The sequence below is a fragment of the Porcisia hertigi genome, chromosome 15 (genome assembly GCF_017918235.1).
Source record: "Porcisia hertigi strain C119 chromosome 15, whole genome shotgun sequence".
NCBI lineage: Eukaryota > Euglenozoa > Kinetoplastea > Trypanosomatida > Trypanosomatidae > Porcisia > Porcisia hertigi.
The window spans coordinates 124,036-145,828 of NC_090574.1; the positions used below are offsets into that span (position 1 = coordinate 124,036).

A 21,793-nucleotide genomic window follows, 5' to 3' on the forward strand; every position below is an offset into this window, starting at 1 on the left:
GACGCTTTTTTTTTTTTTTGCACCCTCCGCTCCACGTAACCTCCCCCCCCCCCCATCCCCCGCCACATACTCACCCTTCCTCGTTCTGCTGTTTTTCATTGCCGAGGAGTCAAGGGCAGGGTTCCGCGGGGGGTCTGAACACCGGCGTTGAGGCAAGATGCCACCACGAGCAGCGACGCGCACGGTGCGACTCCGCCAATCGGCACGTGCTGCTGCAGACACAGAGCGCATGCGGTTACTTACGTACCCCATGGCGCTTGCTCAGCGAGGTGCCACCACTCCACTTATCCACAGCCCTACACTGAACCTTGGCCCTGCCGATGTCCCAGCCGCGCGGCCGCTTGCTGATACACTGAGCTGCTTCAACAGAGGTGGTGATGGCGGGGCTCGACTGCCCCCTGCAGCGATAGCGAACGACCAGTTTGTGGAGGGTCCGTCCGCTGTCACCACCGCTGGAGGAGAGCGCGCCAACGCCAACGACAACACCAACGCCCATCACACACTTCCGGCTCCACGCCGGTGGGTCCGAGATGCCGACGAGCTCTGCGTTGCCTCCATCCACCGCAGCAACAACATCAATCGCATCAACTCCTACATCGCCACGTACAAGTTTGACGACCCGCAGTGGCGCCCGCTACTGCTGCCGGAGGTCCACGTGCTGCCCAAGGCGCGTGCTGCTAGCACCGACACACCGAAGAATCCAAGCACCCACGAGCAGCAGTGCGTGGCGAGCCACTCCTCACCTCTTTCTGCGGATCAGCGTACCTTCGCAGACGGCCACGACGTCTTCATTGACTACAATAAGTTCACGATGCTGGAGCTTGTGTCGCGACATGCCAACTACGCATTGCGTCACCTTGTCCAGAAGGGTCACGCCATGTATCTCGTAAATTTTGCCCAGCACTCGGTGTTGCAAATGCGTGGGTTGGTGGAGGCCTCCTACGTGAGCTGCGCGTATGGCATTCGAGGAGAACGGCTGCGTACACACATCATCCACACCGGTCCTGTTGACGTGCGGGAGGTCCTAGAGATTAACCACGAGACTCTGCGCGTGTCCTTTAATCTGAAGAAGCCGCACGTGCGCCGCGGCGTGGTAGCCGTCTCCACTGTGGAGGGCTACGGCACCTGGTTCCAGCGTAAGCCGATGCTATGGCAACGTACGCGTCGCATTGGCGCTTTACAGAGTCAGATGGGCTCCTACGACTACCAGTTATGCGATTGCGCTGAGGTAGGGAGGCTTCGTCCGTATGAAGTCTCGCTGCTCGCGCCGCACGTACGCCTGATAGGCAGCCAGGGTGGGGCCGATGCCGTTGCCCTTGTTGCCTCCTCGCAGGTGGCCCAGAACGAGCGTCTTTACATGGGCCAGTTTGAGGCACCGGTGCTCACTGCCCTGGATGCTGTGCATCAGCTGATCCATCGCACCGCACTGCATCATCGGTTGTTGCGGCCCGCAGTGACGGAGGGGGTTGCCGGGGATACTGCAGCGCCGGCCGCATTTGAGGACCCACGATTGGGCGAGCTGCGCCGTCTTGCCGGGATGGAGCGCTTCCTCCCGGTCAGCTGGGTGACCCGTACCCCGCCACCCTACGTGCCGCTCGAGTCAGACCTTCCCTTCCGCATTCAGCTCTCCCGCCCGGCCGTCATCCACACCGATGCGCGCTGCAGCGGGAACGGCACGAAGACGACTGCCGGCTTCCCCACTGGCGGCTCCGTCGGCTCGCCGTTTGTGAAAGGGGTGCCGCTGAGTCTTTTTGAATACAACCTCCACCAGGGCGTGGACCATTACATCTTCGATGATGCCCCCAGCGCGCGACCGCTCAAGTGGTGGAACCAAAAGTCAAACATGCCGTACAGCGGCTATGTCTACGGCATGCGAAGTGGGCTGCTTGACTACGTGGAGCCGGCTGAGCAACTACCGAACCCACTAGCACCACCAACCACGGAGGCGGCGTCCGCGTCCCTAGCGAGGCCAGCACGCTGGCGGAAGAGGAGAGTTACACGCGCACGGCGGCGCATCTCTTCTGCCGATGGTACAGGTGAGGCAGTGGGTGATGGTCCGTTCCCTGCGCCAGGTGAGGAGGGAGACCCTGCTGTGCAGCAGACAGCACCGAGTTCGTCCCAGTCTTCAACGCATGCAGGCGATTCTGAGGGCACCATGTTGCTCAGTTCGGCTGCAGAACAGCTCGCTGTGGGTGCAGAGGAGCTCAGCGGGTTTGAGGAGAGCAGCAGGGAAAAGGCAGCCCTGGCGTGGGCCGAGGATGGCCTGGACGCTTCCGTGGCCGATCGCCCGCCGCTGCACACACTGGTGGCACCCACTACGACGGCCCAGAAACGTCTCCGGCGGTACGCGAAAGTGTTGGCACGTTCGTCGTCGTCGCCACCTGCTGGTGGTTCTTCTGCATCCTCCCAATCTGTAGCGTTGGAAAACCGAGCGGACGTTCTACTGCAGCGGCAGAGGCGACTGCGGTCCATACGCCGACGACAGCACGCGCAGGAGTCATTTCCACCGCGGCCCGAGGACGGTGCTCGACCCTCTGACGGTAACGCGCTCTAGGTCGTATGTGGTGTGTCTGAGTACTTCCACCGAGTATTACTTTTTTTTTCTCGCGCCCCCTCCCTTCACCGTGTACCTTCATCATCGATGCCTGCACATCGCTGAACAAGGAGGGTGTCAGCCATTGTGTCTGGGTACGTGCACGTGTGTGTGTGTGGGGGGGGGTGAGTCTTTTTTTTTTCACCGTCTCCGTGTAATACCTAAGCCACAAATGATGTGAAATTCTTTAATAAAATCTCAACCCCCCCCCTCCTCCGCTTCGCTCCACGCGGGCATGGGTTGGTGTCTGCGTATGCGCATCCCTCCATACTACATGACGCGAGAACGCTAGTCACCCCCAGGACTAGCCGGTAGGCTGGAAGGAGAAGGTAATATGGTTGATATAGATGCGCGCAACGAAGTGCCCCCGTTCCCCTTCCTCCCCCAAGAGCACAGGGTCTTCTTGTTACTCTTTGTTGTTCGATACTTGCTCTTCCTATTCACCTTTCCGCCACACATCACTCCTTTGGACGGTGCACCTGCACACACACACACACACATCTGCATGCCACGTGTATATGTGGGTGTGGGTATGTGTCGGTTAGCGCTGCCACCACTCCTTTATTTTTCTACGCACTCCCCTGTCCACTTTCCAGATTTTTTATTTACAGCACACACGTACACGTACACACACACACACCCAAACGCATCGCTAAGTATTATGTCCTACTGCAGGATTGAGGCACCGTACCCGGACGCGGAGTCGGGCGATAAGCGCATCATATTTCCCCTCGACCCGAAGGGCGACGATGCGGAGCGAGACGAGTACATGATCCAGCTCATCCCTGGGCGTATGTTACAAGTATCGCCCAGCGACGCCGCAGGTCAGATGCTCGAGGGTACCATTGAGCAGTGCACTGTAGAGGGTTCGGATGCTCCGTTCTTCCGTGTGAAGTTGGCTAAGGAGCTCGCCTCCACCAATGTGGACACCGGCAGTGAAGGCAACGCCGATCAAGCTCGCGTGTTTGTGGGCATGGCCAACCCAACTCTGTTCCCGTACACAAGCCGCCACCCGGTGGTAGTATACCTGCCCAAAGATGCGGAGTTGCGTTACAGCATCTGGTTCGGAGGTCAGCCCATGCAGTCAGCCACAGCGTAAGGTAACAGCCCGACGTCCTCCCACCTCACCCCACCCCCCTCTCTCTTGATCTCTTTTCTTCATTGTTCCTCTGTGTGGGCTTTTTTTTTCTTCTCAGTACGTTTGTATTTGCTTCTATTACACGCGCGCGCCCCTGTGTTTGTGTGGGTGTGCCACACCGGACAAGGCGACTCGCGCCTCCTTTTCGTCACCTCCCCCCTCTCATCTCGCACCTTCTCAAATAGTGGCTCATCCATTTTCCTTGCTTTGTTCTCGCCTTGTTCTCTCTCCCCCCCCCCTCCTTCCCCTGTTTTTTCTTTTCAAGTTTTGCGTAGTGGTTTGCCTTCACATTTGAGGGAAGGGAACTCTCTGGGCTTCCTCCCTTGGCCCCCCTCTTTTTTTTTGCCCCTCATTTTTTTTTTCCTTTTGTTGTTGTTTTCTTGTAGAGTTGTGTACAGTTGTATACCGCTGCGAGTGTATATATAGGTATATATATGTATATATATATATGTGTATATACATATACATGTGTCGGCGCTGTTCGCCTCTCTGTATCATCCATCCTCGCATTATCCCCTTTCACTTTATGATTTTCACATCTGGTGTGTGTGTGTGGTGGGGGGGGGGGAGGGGACGGGGACATATATACATGTATATACACCAAAAGGACAATGTCAAGAGGGAGGTAATGAAAGCCATCAAGGCATCGCAGCAATATACACATATGCATATGCACACGCAGATATATATATAAGCATATATATATATATATATGTATATAGAAGGTGAACTTAGGATCCACGTGTCATACTCGTAAAAAGAGAATCACACAGGCACAACAAGGGCAAATGTACGTATAAACATCATCGCCCCGCTGCTGTGTTTTTCCTGTTCTTTTTTAATTATTATTATTCACCACCACCCCCCCTCTCTCCATATTTTCACTCCCTCCCAGCTCCTCCTCCCGTTCCTCCCTCACGTCATTCATGCTGACAGCGCTGACGTGGTGATGAGCGTGATGTGTCAGCGTTTTTGTAAAAGAAAAAAAAAGGTGGAAAGGGCGCTCCGTATCTGTAGAGAGCGAGTGAAAGAAAAAAAATTCTCAGATCGAATTGGTTTTATGTGCTTAACGAAGTCCAAGCGTTGCAAGCAAACCGATGTGGATGAAGCTCGCGCTTCAGCCCTCCCCGTGCCCTCACCCCTTTCCCCCATACACTCACGCAAGGGGAGGGTCAACTGAAGCTTCTCTAAGAATCTTTGCCCAATGAGACTGTGCAGTCGCGGGGCTATAGCTGCGACGTGCCCTGGTCACACGTCCACTTCTTCCTCCAAGACGGGGGGGGGGACGGCATGAAAGAGATGATAACTCCTCACAAGCGCTGCCAAAAAAAAAATAAGGGGCCTACCGATAGTCTTGTTGTAAAGGATGTGCCCACGCAGACAAAACACACACACACACACGCGCACTTTGGAGTGTGACTCGTATCGTTAAGCTTCACTTCCCTGATCCTTTCTGTTATCTATATATATATTCATATATGCCCTACTTTTTAAAAAAACAAAGCCTTCTCATATGAGGCACGACACGCGCACACACCCGAGTTATTCATAGTGGGCAGGGAAGTAGTCGTTGATTGGGAAGGCGAGCACCCCGCACGGTACGCCCCGCTCGTTGGAGTGTGTGTGTGTGTGTGTTCATTTGTCATTTGTCTTTCATCTGCCCTTTTTTACTCTTCTCCCCCTCCTCCACCCCGAGAAAAAAAAAACGGCGGTGGGAAAGGAGTGGATCGTGTGATCGAGGGGGATTGTGACACTTATACATATTCTCTTTCATCTCCCCATCTTACCACGTGCTGATCTCATGAACACGCGCCGCGGCACAAAGGCCGCTGCCCGACGTCCCATCGAACCCTCGCTGCGAGCCCTCGATGAGCATGTCGAGAGGCTGCGAGCTGAGGCGCGAACGGGGCTGAGCTCGAAAGATGTGCGTCGCGCGCTTATCAAGGAGGGACTGCGACGACCTACACCGCCTCTCTCTGCTTACTCTAGTATCTGTGCACGTGACCGTAGGGAGCCGTCGCATACCATGGACTCTGTATCTTGCGGATCTCTGGCCACATCAACCGGAGCGGGTGGCAACATTGCTGGCATCCCGTCCGCGTGGCTGGAAGGCGACTTTCACCTCGAGCCGGCTGGTGATGGCGAGGACGGAGGGGCAGGTGCGCCCTCATCCAGGAGTATGCGCCCGGCTGGGGGGGAGGCCGTCGCGTCGTTCAACCGCACTGCCGACTCGCCACCGGTCTCTAGCGAGGTCCTTCGCATGTACCAGGCGCTTTGCACCGCTGCGGAGGAGGTCGACTACGACTTTTCGCACGAGGAGGCGCTTCGTCAGGTGGAGACGCGAGATGCTGAGACGGGTTTGGCGACCACCTGGCGGACGCGGCGCTACCCATCGGCGCCATGGCCTTGCAGCTCGACGGCAGCGATGACGGCCTCTGTGGACAATGGGGAGCGACGGGGTTTGCGTCTGGTCTTTGGTGGATGCGTAGAGGCGGCGAGGGATCGAAGTATGGCCGCTTCGCACGAGCTGTACACGGCGCCACCCTCACGGCTGTCTACGGCTCACGCCAGTGCCCCTAGCCGCCTCTCCACTCCACTAACGCTTTCTCTGCCTGCTTCGCAGGCGTCCATCATGCCCGCATCTGCTTTGCCGACGACGGTCTCGACGGGCAGAGTGAATGGATCGGTGCTGCGCTCGCATGGTGGGAGAGCTGGTGCGTCCTCTTCTCTATCCACTGAGGGTACGGTGGTGGTGCGCAGCTCCGCGGCCACGTACGCGAAGGCGCTGCGTCAGCTTGTACAAACGCATCGTCAACAAGTGAACATTGTCGGGGGTGCACCATCGCAGTCGAACTCGACCTCCGCGGCGTGGCCTCCCAGCGGCGATGACGACCCTGACGGAGGCAACGGCGGCGCTGCGGCACTCGAGTGGCGGACGCATATGAGGGCGCCTGTGACGTTGGCTGTGTGTTCGTCATGTCACATGTGGTTTGAGCGCTCGTTGCAACAGCCACAGCACCTGCCTTCGTCGTCGAGGGGGGGCCAACAGGCAGCGGAGGGCATGGACAAGGGCTCGAGGTGCTGTTGTCCTCGCTGCGGCTGTGATGTGGACTCAGCCGCAGGCACAGACATGGCTACGGCTGCTGCTGCTGCTGCCGGGCCGCGGTGGGCCTGGGAACCGACTGCCGCCACCGACGGCTCTAGAGAAACCTCGCGGGAACCCTGCGGCACACCTGCAAGGATCATCGACCCTCCTCGGGCTCGTTCCCCGCGGCAGAAAACCTTCCCAGCCCAGGCGGCGGCAAGCCATCGTAGCATCGCCGTTGCCAGTGGTGCGACGTGCGGCACCGACAGCGTCGGCTTCACAGAGGCAGATGAGGAGGAGTCATTTGCCGCACTGGTGGCGCGCATTCGAGCCTCGAGGATGAACGCACAGGGGAACGAAGAGAAGGGCGCCAGAGTTTCACCCAGTGCTGCGGAGTCGGTGTCCACTAGAGCACCTGCGGATATGAATCGTTCTCGTGGATGCACGGAGACTGGCACGTTGGGCAAACCCAACACCTCCCCTCCCGCCGCACTCACAGCGCCTCCTGCCTGGACCAAGCCGACTGGACCCGTCCACGGGAACCCGTTTGCTCTAAGCCTCCGCGTCGCGCTCAGCCACCCCTACTTCCACGATCTGTGGGCGAGCGCTATGGGGGAGCGGCCGTGAACAGTCGAAGGGAGTGGGGGAAGAGAGGGGGGGGGGCTCTGCAGCGAGACGACCGCCGTAGGCGCTATCGATGCGTAGAATTAGGCGATGGAAGAGGTGGAAAAGTCAGCGTGTGCTCGACCATGTTGGATATCGGAGCCGGTACTCTGCGTGCGTGCGTCACCACCGCTGCTCTCTCTCAACTACCCCTCCCCTCCCCTCCCCCACTCACCTCCACCCCAGGTATTGCCTTCTCCCCATACCAGTGGTGTGCCACAGGTGTGCTTGGTGGCATGGCTGTTCTCTGCTTTCGTTGTTCTTGTGCCCACCGTTGCCGTCCCGCTGTTCTGTACTGCTGCTGTTTGACTGGCATCGATGTTAGATAATGTTTCCCCTTCTCTGCATGATGTGAGGCCGCTTGTCTACCCCCTCCTCCTCGCTTCCCAGCAGTTGCGTCTCCCCCCCCCCCCCCCAAGGCTGTCCTTCAATGCCAGTGTTTGTATTTGTGCCACTAGAGCTAACGCGGCCGCACAGCCAAAACGGATGACAAGGAGAGGGGAGGGAGAGGGGGGGGGGAGGAGCGAAGCAGGATGGAGGATATGAGCGCCCGCTGACGCAAGTATGTTGCAAACACTGAAGGGGGCATACATGAACGGAAGGACCCGATCATTGGGAAGGAAAAGAGAGATGTCAATGCCGGAGGGGGGGGGGGCGGAGGGAATGGCAGACGCTAAACCAATGATGCCCCCCTCCCTCCCCACCAGGGGTGGTGCATGTCCGTGCTCAGGTGCGCTGGAGAGAGAGAGAAGAGGGAGGGGGAGCTCAGGAGATGTGCGGTGTGTGTTCCTGGGTGCAAAAGTACAGCCCGCGCGCTCTCTCTTGCTTCCTCTCCCGTAACTCGTTTTCGACTATTTGGAACTGGTTCTGCTTCGTGCGGGGGTCATGAGGGGTGGGGATTCACAGATGTTGTATTGCAGCAGGTTATCCCACACCCCTAGCCCCCCCGTCCTCCCCTCTCCATAATAACTGCCTGGAATCGCTCGAACGCCGCGACACACTTGCTTCACAGGTCCACCGCTTTGTTTGACTTTCCTCCTATTACTCTTCCCCTTGACTCGTGTTCTTTCACCTTCCTTGCCCCCCCCATCCTCGCCATGCACACACACACACACGTGTGCATCTCAGCGAATGGTGATGGTGTCATTCTATACCAACCAGGGTACCCCTATACTAGCACTAGTATTACTAGCTACGACAACGACGACGCAGCAAACGAATTCTCTGCTGCCTGATCAGCCGTGTTGTGTCTCTCTGTTTCTTCGCCACCCACACCCACTCCCATACTTTTTCCCCACAGTTGTTCTCCGTTGGTGGTGGTGGTGGTGGGGAACAAGAGCACCAGCTGAGAGTACCAGAGGCGAGCTGTACATCACGCGCAGTGTCGTGTACCTGCATGTGTGTGATTTTTTTTTATTCTTCAGCTTCCTCTCCCGCGCCCTCTCATTATTTCTGATTGTTTGCTCTTTTCTTTTTTTGTGTGTGTTTTGTTGCCCGTGAGCTCGTTGCGGGTTCACACAGGAACCCCTTCTCTCCTCCCCTCCCCTCCTTCCCCCCCCTCCTTCCTTCCCTCCCTCCCTCCCTCCTTCTTTCCCTCCCTCCACACACACACATATATATGTGTGTATATGTATATATGTATATATCTGCATGCTTTTGTGGGTAAAGGTACGTTCATACATCCACTTACTCACGGGGGTGGGGTGGGGTGGGGACAACGCGGACATACGCGCTTTCTCACGATCGCCTTCGCGCACATTCGCACACAGAGATCTCCTCTCTCTCTTTCTCTCACCCTCCCTCCCTTTAGACCTCAAATTATTCACTACATGTATTGTTGTTGTTGTTCTCATCTCTCTTCTTTTTCACACGCCCACACCCACACCCACACGCAGCAATGGTCTCGAGAACTATCGAATATGTCTTTCAGCAGGTGATGTGGCTGATCAGCAATGCCGCACAGCTCATCGCCGCGATGGGTGTCGGCATCAAGTGGATGTTCATGACGCTGCGCTGTGCAACCTTCTCCATGCTCAATGTTGTCTACTTCATGCCGAACATAGTTTGGTATCTCTTGACGCCAAATGTTATCCGTCGTGTGTCGTACCGCTCCTCGCGCACGACAAAGATACGCAACTTGGAGGCGCTGCTGTCGAAGCAGGTGTTGCAAGATGGACCCGCGTCTTTGGCGTCGCTTGGCTCCTTTTCTTGGCGCCCCTTCAACAGCCGCCGCGGTGCGCACCCGGAGGCAGGTCGTGGGATTGGCCATGCCGGTGGCACGGGCGTCCGCTCATCGCCACGGCACCTGGGGAATGGGCCCGAGGGTGTAGACAGGGGCGCGGTGGAACGGTGGGCCTCGTCGATCAACCCGGCCGACGGTACCTTCGTCAACGGGCTGCCAGTGAACATCGCGGACGAGGACGGCTCCCCGGCGGCGTCTCGGCCCAAGACTGCGTTGAACTTCAATAACTCCTTCGTCGACACGGTCGAGGCCCTTCGTCGGATGTACGAGCATCGCAGTCAGAAGCGACAGAAGCCGGAGGAGGGAAATGAGGCCCACCAGAGCTCGTTTGCGAGGTGTTCGTCGCCCACTATGGTCCATGACAGCTTCACGGACTCCGACAACGATGAGGATGTGGAAGACCGCATGAACCTGCACAACCGCGCCATGCTGGACATCTACCTGCCCGTCCCTCTGGACTCTCTCTTTCGCTTTATGGACCAGGAGCGCAAGTCCAGCGAAGCGACGCACATGAAATCCGGCGGCAAGCGAATGAACGGGGAGTCTCATTACTGCCCCAAGCTGCAGCGCAAGCGCTTCCCCATTTTGATCTCCATCAACGGCGGCGCGTGGATTATTGGGTGTTACCTGTGGAATTTTTTGGTCGCGCGTCTCTTCGCTGCACGCGGCTACGTCGTCTTCTGCCCAGACTACCGAAATTTCCCGCAGACGACAATGGAGGGCATGACGCTGGACATATCAGACGCCATCGCATGGGTGTTGAACAACGCAGAGCGTTACAACGGTGACTTGAGCAACGTGACGCTGATTGGGCAGTCTGCCGGCGCGCACCTGACGATGATGTCGCTGCTGTCACAGGCCCAGCTCTCCGCGTACCAGTACAACGCCGAGCAAGGCATTCACCAGGGCGTTCCGCCACCGTCAGACGTTGCCTACAACGTTCCCCGCTACAACCCGCGCGAATCCATCCACCGCTACGTTGGCCTCAGCGGGATCTTCAACGTCGCCCACCTCGTGAAACACTTTGACAAACGTGGGCTATATCGTGGTGTGCTGTACCAGATCGCTGGTGGCAAGGAGCAGATGACACGCTACACGCTCAGCGCCTACTTCGACGACCGCCTCAGCGGTGACACTGGCGAGGTGCTGCCGGACAACATATTTGACTTCCTCCCACAGCGCATGTTCTTCATGCATGGCGATGCGGACAAGAGTGCACCAGCCACAGAGAGTGCGAGCATCGTGTATCTGATGCGTAACGCGCAGAGAGACGCGATCGTTAGACTCATTCGCAACAACCCAGAAGCGGCTGTAACACTCCCCAAGCCCGCGACAATCGAATTTATCCTCGTTCCGGGCGCTACGCACACAGATGCCATAATTGAGGAGCCACTCTGCGGAAACAGCCACATCGTGGAGTTCTTGCTGTACTACGACATCGACGACGACGAACGCCGGCAAGCGCAGCTGCAAGGGCGCACACAGGCGCCAGTGTCGACCAACAAGGATGGCCAGGCAGTCATGACGGATTTGGCGCATTCCCGAACGTCAAGCACAGGCACGAGTAGTGCGGCAGGCGGTGTCTCGCCGGATCCGCTACATATACTCCCGTCTTTTTGCCCCATTCGGCCTGATGGCATCCTTCTCTCCCCCTGCCCCTCCTCCACTCGCCCCCGGCTGATGCGTCTGGCAAGTTATATTTGCCCTTTCTGAGGTATGAAACCGTTTCGTTCTCCCTCCCCCCCCTCCCCTTTTTTTGTCTCGATGAGAAAGAGAGAGAGGGATTTGAATTAGTGCGTATGATAGCCTGTCACTATGCATTTCTGTGTGTGTAAGTGTGTGTGTGTGGGGGGGGGAGGGGGGGGGGGGCGCCCTCGCCCGCCAGACAGCCGGCGAGGTCAAAGGCTTTCACACACACACACACACACACACACACACACACACACACACACACATCTCCTGTTTTTTGGTGCTCTTGCTGCGCATTCACATCATCTGGAGGAGGGCACGCCCATTCCCTTTGCTCGTCCGCTCGTCTTTCTTCCCAACTCTCTCTGTTAAGATCGAAGACGGGGGGGGAGGGAGGGAGGGGTGCTGAGAACGTTTGGAAAGGTCACACACTCGGGTACGTAGTCCAAGTGTTGTATATATGCGATCTGCCCCCTCTCCCCATTTCCGGTATTCCGCTTCCCACTCCTTCCCTTCCCCCTTTTTTTACGCTTTTTATTCGAACAAACTTTTTTTTTCAGTTTTTTTCTCCAGGGTTTGAGGGGCGATGCGCATTTTGGGGTGACTCTCATGTGGGAAACGTTTTTTTTTTGCTTCACCGCTCATCGGTCCTCTGCGTGCCTCGCGTCTTTCAGGGTGTATGAACCGAGGATGTAATTCGGGGAAGAGGGAGAGGGAGGGAGGGGGGGGGGCGAAGCAGGGGACTAGTGTGCGTGTTTGTATGCGTGCACAGCCTCGGTGTGATGAGATACCGGGATTTCGGGGGGGGGGCACTGTGAGTTCACCCACATTGGCAGACGAACACACGTACAATAGCCATGAACGGTTACCACGTAGCTTCGATTTCGCGCCCCCCCCTCCCCTTCCCCTTCCCCTCCCTCCCCCTCCCCCATTCCCCTTCCCCCCATCACCACCACCCACGCACACACTGTTTTTCTACCATTCTCACGTGTGTCAGTTGGCGTCTTGATTCTATTACACTGGCGCAATGCTGAGGACAGTGACGTTCTTGTGCCGTAACGTCACACCCTCCCCTCCCCATGCTCCCTCATTCTCCTGCCAACGCCCCGGATCGCTCCTTCTCACCAACGTCCACTAACCACCACGACGGGCCACCACTACAACTCCACACACGCACTCCAAATATCCTCAGATAAGGAATTCTTCGAAAGAAGAAAACCAAGGCATATTATCATCTGTTTTTACTACTCATATCAATCATTCCTTCCCACTAGGCTCTCCACCACACCACACCACACAACGCCCCTTGTACCCCCCTTTTTCTTCTCTCCTCGCTGCCACTAATCATCTTCGTAAGATTTTTTGTGCATCCTTCAAGATAGATCGTCATTGCCATTAGCTGCACGTGTCGGTACACTCACGATCGCTGACGCTTCTGCCCCCCCACCCACCCACCCACCACCCCCTTCCTTCCATATCATTAAAAGCAGGCATTTGCCGCCTCTATTTTTCGTCACTACTTTCTCCTTCTCTCTTTCCATGTGTGTTTAATGTGATGTGCGCTTTTCACGGAACCCAACGGTGAAGAGGAGAGAAGACACTTTATATTTCTCTTTTGCTTCCCCCCCCTTTTCACGTGTTTATATATATATATCGAAGGTGTTTGTGCTCACACCGTCTCTGACACGCACGCACACACACACACACACACACGGAGGGAGACTTTCACTTTGTTTTTAGGGTTTCTCCCTTCAACAGCTTTCAGGTGTTGTGTTTCGTGTGCACCTGTCTGTGTGTGTGTGTGTGTGTGCGTGTGTTCACCCCCTTCCCTTGCAAGTAGCGCCCACCTTTTTCTTTCCGGCCTGAACTTGCTGGCGGCCCCCCCCCCTCCCTCCCTCATCTGTTTTCTCTGCTTCGCTTTAAAAAAGAATCTCTCTTCACGTGGCTGCGCCAGTGGCCAGCCACCCCACCCAAACACACATACACACACACGCGCAACTCTAACTTGCTGAGCCTGCGCTACAGATGCTGCCGTACGCCATCCGGCAGCTGGTGTGGATGCTCACCAGCGCCCTGCAGCTCTTATACGCGCTCAGCACAGGGGTGGTGTGGGTGGCGCAGATGCTTCGTCTTTTCCTCTACGGCGCCTGTGCTGCGGTTTGCTTCGTGCCGCACTGGTGGTGGTACCTGACCTCACCCAACATCATCCATCGCGTGTCATACCGCCTCTCCGAGACGACAAAGCGGCGAAACATGTTGCGTATGCTGGAGGCGGAAGGCATGGTGGACTTCGGTGCAATGCCGTCCAGATACTCTGCGCAAGCCACGCTGCCACTACCGTCTACAGCCGCTGTCGCTGCAGCGGCACGTCGCCCGCGTCGTCCCGCGACTTTGGCTGCAACTAGGCTACAAGATGGAGCCGTAAAAGACTCCAATGACACTCAGTCGCGACAGAGACCCGCTTGCGGTCTCTCATCGGCGCCACATCGCCGCCTCGCTGCATCCCTGGCGCCGTCGTCCACCGCACACATGAAGGGCGAGGAGGAGGCGTCTTATGTGGGCAGGCGCCCGCACCGCGCTGGCGTCTGCCATCGCCTGACCCATGCTGTCGACGGCGAAGTCGATGATCATGCTCTCTTCCAGTGGCACCCCTCTTCCCGCCGCTCTCCTCGGGGGTGCAGGGAAGCCTCTCGCGGCGTGTACGCTCAACGCGCTACGCTTGGCCTCAGCAACAAGGCATTGGGGTTCTACCCTGACGCCTACGACAATATCGGTGTCGTAACCTCGCCTTTGCAGAGCTGCTGCCCCCACCGCCGCGGCCCACCACCACCACCATTGCGTTCTGCGCCGACCGAGTCACGCTGCGATGGCACGGAGGACTTGACGAGGAACTCGCCTGACGTGACAGCGGTTGAGCAACCGACGCACATCGCCATGCGCCACACAAGTCCATATTGTGAATCGCTCACGCGTAGCTCGCCGCTCCAGAGGCGCCATGAATCCCATTCTCATTTGTGCACGATCGAAGAAGCCACTGCGCTCTCTTCACATGAACTTGAGGGTACTGAGAAGCAGCAGCAGGTCCACAGCGGTCCCTTCATGGTTGCCATGAATGGCAAACGAGCGCACGGCAGCTCGTCGTCTAGCACCTCAGCGGCGGTCCACCCTCAAACGCCTTGGTGTGATCCATCTCGAAACGATCCTCCCGCCTTGCGAGCAGTGCCAGGGGACAGCCCAGAAAAGCAAACGGGCGGACGCAACCTCAATGGCAGTCAGGAGTGCACGCGGGTGTTCGCAGGCCGCCCTGTGTACTATGAGACGCTGCCTATGGCGAACGCCTCGAGCGATCCGATACTGCGGGATGTGCTTTCTAACTTGGAGGAGGTGTCGGAGATGTCAGTGGAACCCTCACAGCGCGACCAAGCGTCAAGGCCATGTGCGCGCCGACAGCCCAGCAGTGCGGCTCCGAGGCGGCCACGGCGGCAAAGTGAGGCACCTCCGCAGAAACACTGCGGGCCCGCTGCGCGTGAGCCGCTGGCGCGAACGCTAAGCATGCCGCACGTCTGCGAGGCCTTCTCCACCGAAAACCTCTTCGCTGGTCTCGATAAAGAGGACGAGGAAGATCGGTTGAACCTGCACAACCGCGCCACCGTCGACATCGTCTTACCGACGCCACTGGACGCCCTCATGAAGACACTCAAGTACGCTTGCCAGAACACGCAACTGCGTCGCAAGCGCTTTCCCATTATAATCGACGTCTCAGGGGCGGTGTGGATTATTGGCAGCCATCTGTGGAGCACCATGATGGCGCGTCTCTTCGCTGCACGCGGCTACATCGTCTTCTGCCCAGACTACCGAAATTTCCCGCAGACGACAATGGAGGGCATGACGCTGGACATATCAGACGCCATCGCATGGGTGTTGAACAACGCAGAGCGTTACAACGGTGACTTGAGCAACGTGACGCTGATTGGGCAGTCTGCCGGCGCGCACCTGACGATGATGTCGCTGCTGTCACAGGCCCAGCTCTCCGCGTACCAGTACAACGCCCAGCAAGGCATTCACCAAGGCGTTCCGCCACCGTCAGACGTTGCCTACAACGTCCCCCGCTACAACCCGCGCGAATCCATCCACCGCTACGTTGGCCTCAGCGGGATGTACAACATTGAGGGTCTGGTGGACCACTTCCAGGCCCGGGGTCTCAGCAAGCCGGTGCTGTACCAGATCGCTGGTGGCAAGGCGCAGATGGCGCGTTACTCCATTCACGCATACTTCGACGACCGCCGCGGCGGTGACACTGGCGAGGTGCTGCCGGACAACATATTTGACTTCCTCCCACAGCGCATGTTCTTCATGCATGGCGATGCGGACAAGTGTGCCCCTCTTGGCGAGAGCTCGTCACTGGTCGGGATGCTGCGAGCGGCACAGGCGCGCTATACACTGCGGCGTAATGTACGCAACGAGGAGGCACGGCGCCACGCACAGCGCAGTCGTCGATTCTTTCCGAGGCCTATGGCTGCCGCAGCGGGTGAAGAGAAGATCAGCAGCACGACCACAGCGGCTGGTGTGTTCCCGCCTCTATTGGCTCGGTCGTGGTCACAGCCCGCTGTAGAGGTGACCTCCGCGATTGTTGGCGATGGGGCATTGGACGCGGCAGCGAGTTCGTCTGACAACCAGGAAAAGATGTTGGACAACGACCTTGTCGATACCGATGTACAGCCGCACTCGACACAGCAGCAACCACAGGATCGGTCGCATGCGGTGGTGCCCCCGGCTGTTTCGGTGATGACACCGACGAACATTCGCCCTATCATTCCCCCTGCACGCGAGGACTACATTCAGCGACCGGTGGATCTTTGCTTCATCGTGATTTCTGGCGGCCGACATTTGGACGCCTTCGTCGATGAGTGCATCGCAGCGAGCCGCAGCTCCTGCGTTGACTTCCTCTGCGACTACGAGTCGGTGGTCAACTCCGGACGCAGCAACACTACAGCGTCGCCGGTGTGTCGCAGGCAGGGCCTCGAGAGGGGTGTTGATGGGACCATCAGCCCCTCAGTGCAGACCTCGCCCGTTGTGGAGGCAAAAAGGAATTCATCCATGTGGGTGAATGTGCCGGGGATGATGGTGATGCCTGACGCTGTATTGCCGCTTGCTGTGCCGCACGAAGAACGTTCGCTGCCGCTGCGACTGTGCACACTGATCTGCCCCTTCTAAACGACGCGGCAGTTTCTCCTCGCGTCCTCCTTCATCCCCCCTCCCCTCCCCCTCTTCCCCCTCTTCCCCCACACACACACACACACAACGGCTACTTCGATGTTCTCACCCATTTCACACAGCTGGGTGGAAAAAGGGGGCGGGGTGGTGTGGGTGGGGAGGGGGGTACCTGCACACGCGCAAACGGATGTGCTCGTGTGACGTTTTTGCATGCACCCCTGCCTCGAGGCAGGGGAGGGGAGGGGGAAGAGGGGAGGAGGGGGGGAGTAGCTCTGCAGTTGTTGGTTGGCTGCGAGTGTGTGTGTGTGTGTGTTTGTCCCCTGGTGTACGCCTTTTTGTGTATGTGTCAATGCGAGGAAGAAAAGAGGGGAAGGGGCAAACACAACAACAAAGCCGTGGTCGTCTTTTTTTTTTCGCCCGCCGTTCCCCGACCTCCTCCTCCTCCTCCGCGTTCCTTTTCTGGCAAAGGGGGGGGGAGGAGCGGCAAAGGTGAAGCGGCGGATGTGAAGTCAGACGTGCAAACAGCAGAACCGTCAAAGAGAATGATAAATCATCGTCGCAGCAGCACCTGCGTAGATGGCTCTCTCGTGTGGGGGAGGCACTGTGACGCGGTGATTGCTGAATATAGAAAAGAGGATCCGTTCGACGCGCGGCGGTGGCGGCAGCCGCAGTAGCCGGAGGGAGGCAGAGCGGGGGCGGGTATGGATCAGTGGGGAGAGAAGCGTTTGCCGCAACGTCGCCTTCTAGCCTGCATTCCATTCTCACACTCAACGAATGCGTATTCGTCTTCACCGTGCACAGGGAGGACGTACTCATAAAGGAGAGCCCGTGAGCTCTGCACACACACACACACACCTCCTCTTTTTTTTTCCACCTCTTTTTTTTTCTCTCTCCTTCTCCCCCTCAACCCCTCTCGCCTCATATTTGTTTTGCTCGCTGCTTTTTTTTTTTTTTTAGCGGGTCGGCGCTGCCACTGTGAGCGAAAGCCGTCAGGGCTAATCCGATCTCTCCCACTGCATCTGCACCCTCACGCTCCGAGGGATACGGAAGTACCCCACGTCCGTACATGCCGAATCCTGGGAGTGCCCCCCCCCTCCCCCCCCCTTGTGGCACTGCCTGGTAAGAGGCTCATGCTCTAATCAGCAGCCAGACGCACCACTACGCCTACTCGAGACTCCTTTACAACCCCATTTTCGTCTTGGAAAACGTTTTGTGGTGTGTCCACGATGCCCGGCGATGTGGAGGAGTTCCTGGCGAGGCACCAGCGCAGAGAGGACTCCAACAAGATCATGCTAAGCATCCACCTCAAACGGGGGACGTGATGGTAGTGACTTCAATGACACCATCCCTGTAGACTCCGAAATGAAACGCCAAGATAGCTCCTATTACACGAACAGTGATACAAACCCAGATGCATGCGCGTCGGCGACGTCGTCGGCAGCAGCCGCTGTCGCTCAAGCCATCGCAGCGTATGGGGACGGTCTGGAGGGGCCGACTCAATATGACCATAGAGCTCACGTCAGTACGCCGTCGTCCTCGTCGCCGACGCCGTAGCAGCAGCGACGCTCCGCCATCGCTATAACTGTGCAGCACGTCCAGTACTTTGGCGCCGACGCCGTCCGCTCGTCGAAGAACGTCTCCTAGTGGACTTGATGACATGGGTTATCGTATCGATGAACGGCCGCGCTACGCGGGGCGGTTCCGCTTATCGTTGACACCGGACGCCACATACGTGAAGTCGCAGGCGTGGGCAAGGCGACGCGAGGAGGAGGATGCGACACTGATCAAGTGCACTTTCAGGTCAGATATATCGGACCCTCGGAGAAGGAGGCGGGGGATATCACAAATGCGGGGGGGGGGGACCCTCTCGAGCGATGGCCGCGCTAACAGCCCGGGTCTCGCGCGGCTGGAGAAGGTGCAACGGCGCCGCCGGGACGCAGAGTTGCGTCGTAGCGGCTGCACAGCACATCGTTGTTGGACAGGTCAACCTACAGTGCCACTTGAGTCTCATTTGGGGCTGCGAGTTACCGAGCCGATTCCGTCGTTGCGCAGACCCCACGCGCCCAACGGCAGTCGCAGTAGAAATATCCGTCGCACCGCTGCTTTGTTGGAGAGAGAGAGAGGCGCAAGGGGAGGAGTCGTGACTGAAGTGCATTCTGTGGGTTGCACTGCGCAGAGTCGACGGCGCTTCTCATCTACCCCACTTATCGACTGACGGGGGGATCGTCGCGGCACGTGGGCGCCAGCAGCGTTGCTTACCATGGCAGACGTCAAAAATCCCCTATCAGACATCAGCGAGCAGTGGCCGCGACACCAAGAGCGGGGGCCCCAGAGTCAACCGCTATCCAACCCCCTCCACGGCACTCACGCACGCCCCAGCGAACGGCGATGTGAGCGCTGGGGGACTTCGGCCTGCGCTCGTCGACGTGAACGCGCAAAACTTGATGTGCCGGGTGAAAAAAAATCAGCTCGCACACCAGAATGCGGTAGTAGAGAGACGGGCAAAATACCTGGCTCAGCTGCAGGAGGAGCTGGATAGGATAAAGCAGACGCTACGGCAGATTGCGTCGCTGGGCGTCTAACGCTAAGCCCCCCCCCCCCCCCCGCCCCACACACGCACACACATCGCAGTAGCACGCACGCCCAAACACACGAACACAAGCGTTCATGCGCGCGCAAGTCGAAGCAGTGTGGTCTTCCCTTTGATGTTGGACGATAGCGCTTTCCGTGCCCCGGCGATGTTTGCGTCAGCCGTTTGGTACGTCCCTGGCCTTTTGCCGCCATGGTGAGTTGTCCCACACACACACACACACACACCTCCCACTCCCTCTTCCCCCGCCTGGCACACAGCGACGTTCGGTTTGTGTTGATAGCGAATGCTGCCTTCAACCACTGCTCATGCGTTTTTTTATCCTCCTCCCCTCCCCTCCCTTTTCTTTTTGATCTCATTGGAATCCTCAAGCCTCCCCCCCCCCCATTCCCCTCGGAATTGCTGAAGTGGCACCAGTGGTTTGCCTAGTGAAAGTATATATTTATTTACATACCATCGCCCGTGCATCCTTATGGGATGAGTAATGACGCGAGGGGGCTTCTCGCCGTGTCTTCCCCGGCTGCGGAGACGACTCGTCACGACCCCGACCGGCATGGTGCACGACCTCTCGATTATCCCACGTCAATATCGCCGACGCGCGTTGACTCTGCTAGCGGCTTTTGTGGGCCTTGTGTGCTTGAGCACCCTCTGCGTCAGCGCCATTAGTGACGCGTTCGAGAATGTGCCGAATGCCTTTCGTACAAGCGGGACGGCGGTGCGGGCCGTCTACGAGGCGGGGCAGCTCACCAGCCGCGTGATTGCATTGGGCAGTGGGAATCCACTTTGCAGCGACGCGTACGTTCTCTGCGCTGTCGGCGGCGGCACGGAAGCGAGACCCACAGGCGCTGCCGACGGTGATACCGTTCTGCAGGGGTGGTGCGCCTCACACCAGGGCACTCTGATCAATCAGTCAGTGTGTTGGAGTACTCTGGCGCCGCCTGGCCTCCAGCGGCGCGACGCGTCGATGGTCAGCAGCCGCGCGCTCTCATGGGACTGCCTCACATATTCGTGCGACATGGAGGACACTCTTGTTGGACGGACAACTAGCGAGGGACTCACCAACTCCACAACCGGGACCTACGCGGCGCCGCTTCCCGCTGTTGGTGGCCTTGGCGTTGCCACGCCATGCTGTGGCTCGACGAACAGCACGTTTGTGCTTTACATGACGCGCGGTCTTATTGTTCAGTCTGCCACATTGCCCCTGATCGCCTTGAACGAAGAAGCAGCAGCGCTGTACAGCGCCTTTGTGGATCGTGAGAATGCACGCTATTCTCTCCACGGGAGCCGCCGGAGCGGCGCCAAGAGCGGAGCACCCTCTTCGTCGAAGTCGTCTCCCTCCACGACAGGGGAGGCACCGAGCGCCGTCTTCGCGGGGGCGGGGGCCGCTAATCCCTTGCATGCCGCTCCGGATAGGTCGAAGGAAATGGACTTCTGCCTAGTGCGTCAACTCCCGTCATTCCTCTACGCTGGCAGCACTCGCTCGAGGGGAGGTGACGGCGGTGCTGTCTTCTCCGTGAACGCGTCCATCTGCGGCGTTGATATCAGCGATCGCATCGATGTGCATGACGTCACGCTTCTCATGCGCGGCTACACCGCAGTACTGTCGACAGCAGAGGGCGTCGAGCAGCTTTCTTTTCCAAAGGAGTTAATCGTGGGGATCGCGTCGTGGCTTACTTCTACACCGGGCACCGCCCCTGACTACCCAGACGCGGAGCACAGCCTCCTGCGCACGAAGAAGCAGTGCACCTGGCGCTCAAACGCGAGATTCGCCACCGCCTACCGCACCGGCGAGTACTTCGAGTGCTTGTTCGATCCTTCGGCGCTCCCGACCTTGCCTCCGCTAGTACTCTCGGTGCGCAGTGAGTCCATCATCAGCACAGCGGAAACAAGCAACACGTGCGGCATCGCCGTGTCGCTCAGCTCCTGCATGAATCCAGAAGGAACCGCACTTCGTTTCTACTCTACAGGGTCGCTCGCCGATGAGTTTGCGCGCCACAGAGACTCCATAGTCAACATGCGTGAGCCTGTCATCGTTGTGGGAATGCAGCAGCTGCGTGGGGCCACCGTCGCGGTGACACGGAGCGCAAGTGTCCCCCAGTGGATCATCGGTGCCTCAAATGTTGGTTCCAACCTACCGCTGCTCTACCTAGCGGTGCCGCGCGGGACGGCGGTTGCCGCGGATGTGAATGCGACTGGGGGGGCCTTGTGCGTCGCAAGCACCACGTGTGTCGAGCATCAGACGTTCTACCCGTCGCTTAACCGGTGCGTCTCGTTGATGTGTAGACGCGTGTTTCTCTATTCCCTGGATGCAGACAAGTTCAACTGCGTACCACGCAAAAGTCTCCTCGGCGTTTTCGCAGCCGCGTGCGCTGCCTTGGTGCTCATGGAAGGCGTCGTGCTGTACCTGCGCCGCAAAACGGAGTTGGCCAAGGAAGAGCACATGCGTCTGGTGCTGCAAGTGCAACGGCGCAGCGCGGAGGCGCAGTGATGATGATGCCAGCAATGTGTATGTGTGCGTCTCGGGCACTATGAAAAATCCATTTTGCTCCGCTATATGTTTTGCTCTCCCCCCCCCGCGC

At 58.1% G+C, this 21,793-nt stretch overlaps 6 protein-coding genes across 6 annotated transcripts; all 6 read left to right on the plus strand.

Moving 5' to 3' along the window:
• Window positions 1-157: 157 nt before the first annotated feature.
• On the plus strand, window positions 158-2,554 carry JKF63_06072 (uncharacterized protein; the record flags this gene model as incomplete). The annotated part of the gene is made up of 1 exon (XM_067902024.1): window positions 158-2,554. The coding sequence occupies one exon, from the start codon at window positions 158-160 to the stop codon at window positions 2,552-2,554; it is 2,397 nt and encodes a 798-aa protein (XP_067758371.1).
• A 700-nt stretch (window positions 2,555-3,254) lies between these two features.
• On the plus strand, window positions 3,255-3,692 carry JKF63_06073 (uncharacterized protein; the record flags this gene model as incomplete). Its single annotated transcript, XM_067902025.1, has 1 exon — window positions 3,255-3,692. The coding sequence occupies one exon, from the start codon at window positions 3,255-3,257 to the stop codon at window positions 3,690-3,692; it is 438 nt and encodes a 145-aa protein (XP_067758372.1).
• A 1,840-nt stretch (window positions 3,693-5,532) lies between these two features.
• Window positions 5,533-7,443, plus strand: JKF63_06074 (uncharacterized protein; the record flags this gene model as incomplete). The annotated part of the gene is made up of 1 exon (XM_067902026.1): window positions 5,533-7,443. One exon carries the CDS (start codon window positions 5,533-5,535, stop codon window positions 7,441-7,443), a length of 1,911 nt encoding a protein of 636 aa, XP_067758373.1.
• Window positions 7,444-9,376: 1,933 nt separating this feature from the next.
• On the plus strand, window positions 9,377-11,434 carry JKF63_06075 (uncharacterized protein; the record flags this gene model as incomplete). The annotated part of the gene is made up of 1 exon (XM_067902027.1): window positions 9,377-11,434. One exon carries the CDS (start codon window positions 9,377-9,379, stop codon window positions 11,432-11,434), a length of 2,058 nt encoding a protein of 685 aa, XP_067758374.1.
• A 2,001-nt stretch (window positions 11,435-13,435) lies between these two features.
• Window positions 13,436-16,624, plus strand: JKF63_06076 (uncharacterized protein; the record flags this gene model as incomplete). The annotated part of the gene is made up of 1 exon (XM_067902028.1): window positions 13,436-16,624. One exon carries the CDS (start codon window positions 13,436-13,438, stop codon window positions 16,622-16,624), a length of 3,189 nt encoding a protein of 1,062 aa, XP_067758375.1.
• Window positions 16,625-19,767: 3,143 nt separating this feature from the next.
• On the plus strand, window positions 19,768-21,702 carry JKF63_06077 (uncharacterized protein; the record flags this gene model as incomplete). Its single annotated transcript, XM_067902029.1, has 1 exon — window positions 19,768-21,702. One exon carries the CDS (start codon window positions 19,768-19,770, stop codon window positions 21,700-21,702), a length of 1,935 nt encoding a protein of 644 aa, XP_067758376.1.
• Window positions 21,703-21,793: the final 91 nt, after the last annotated feature.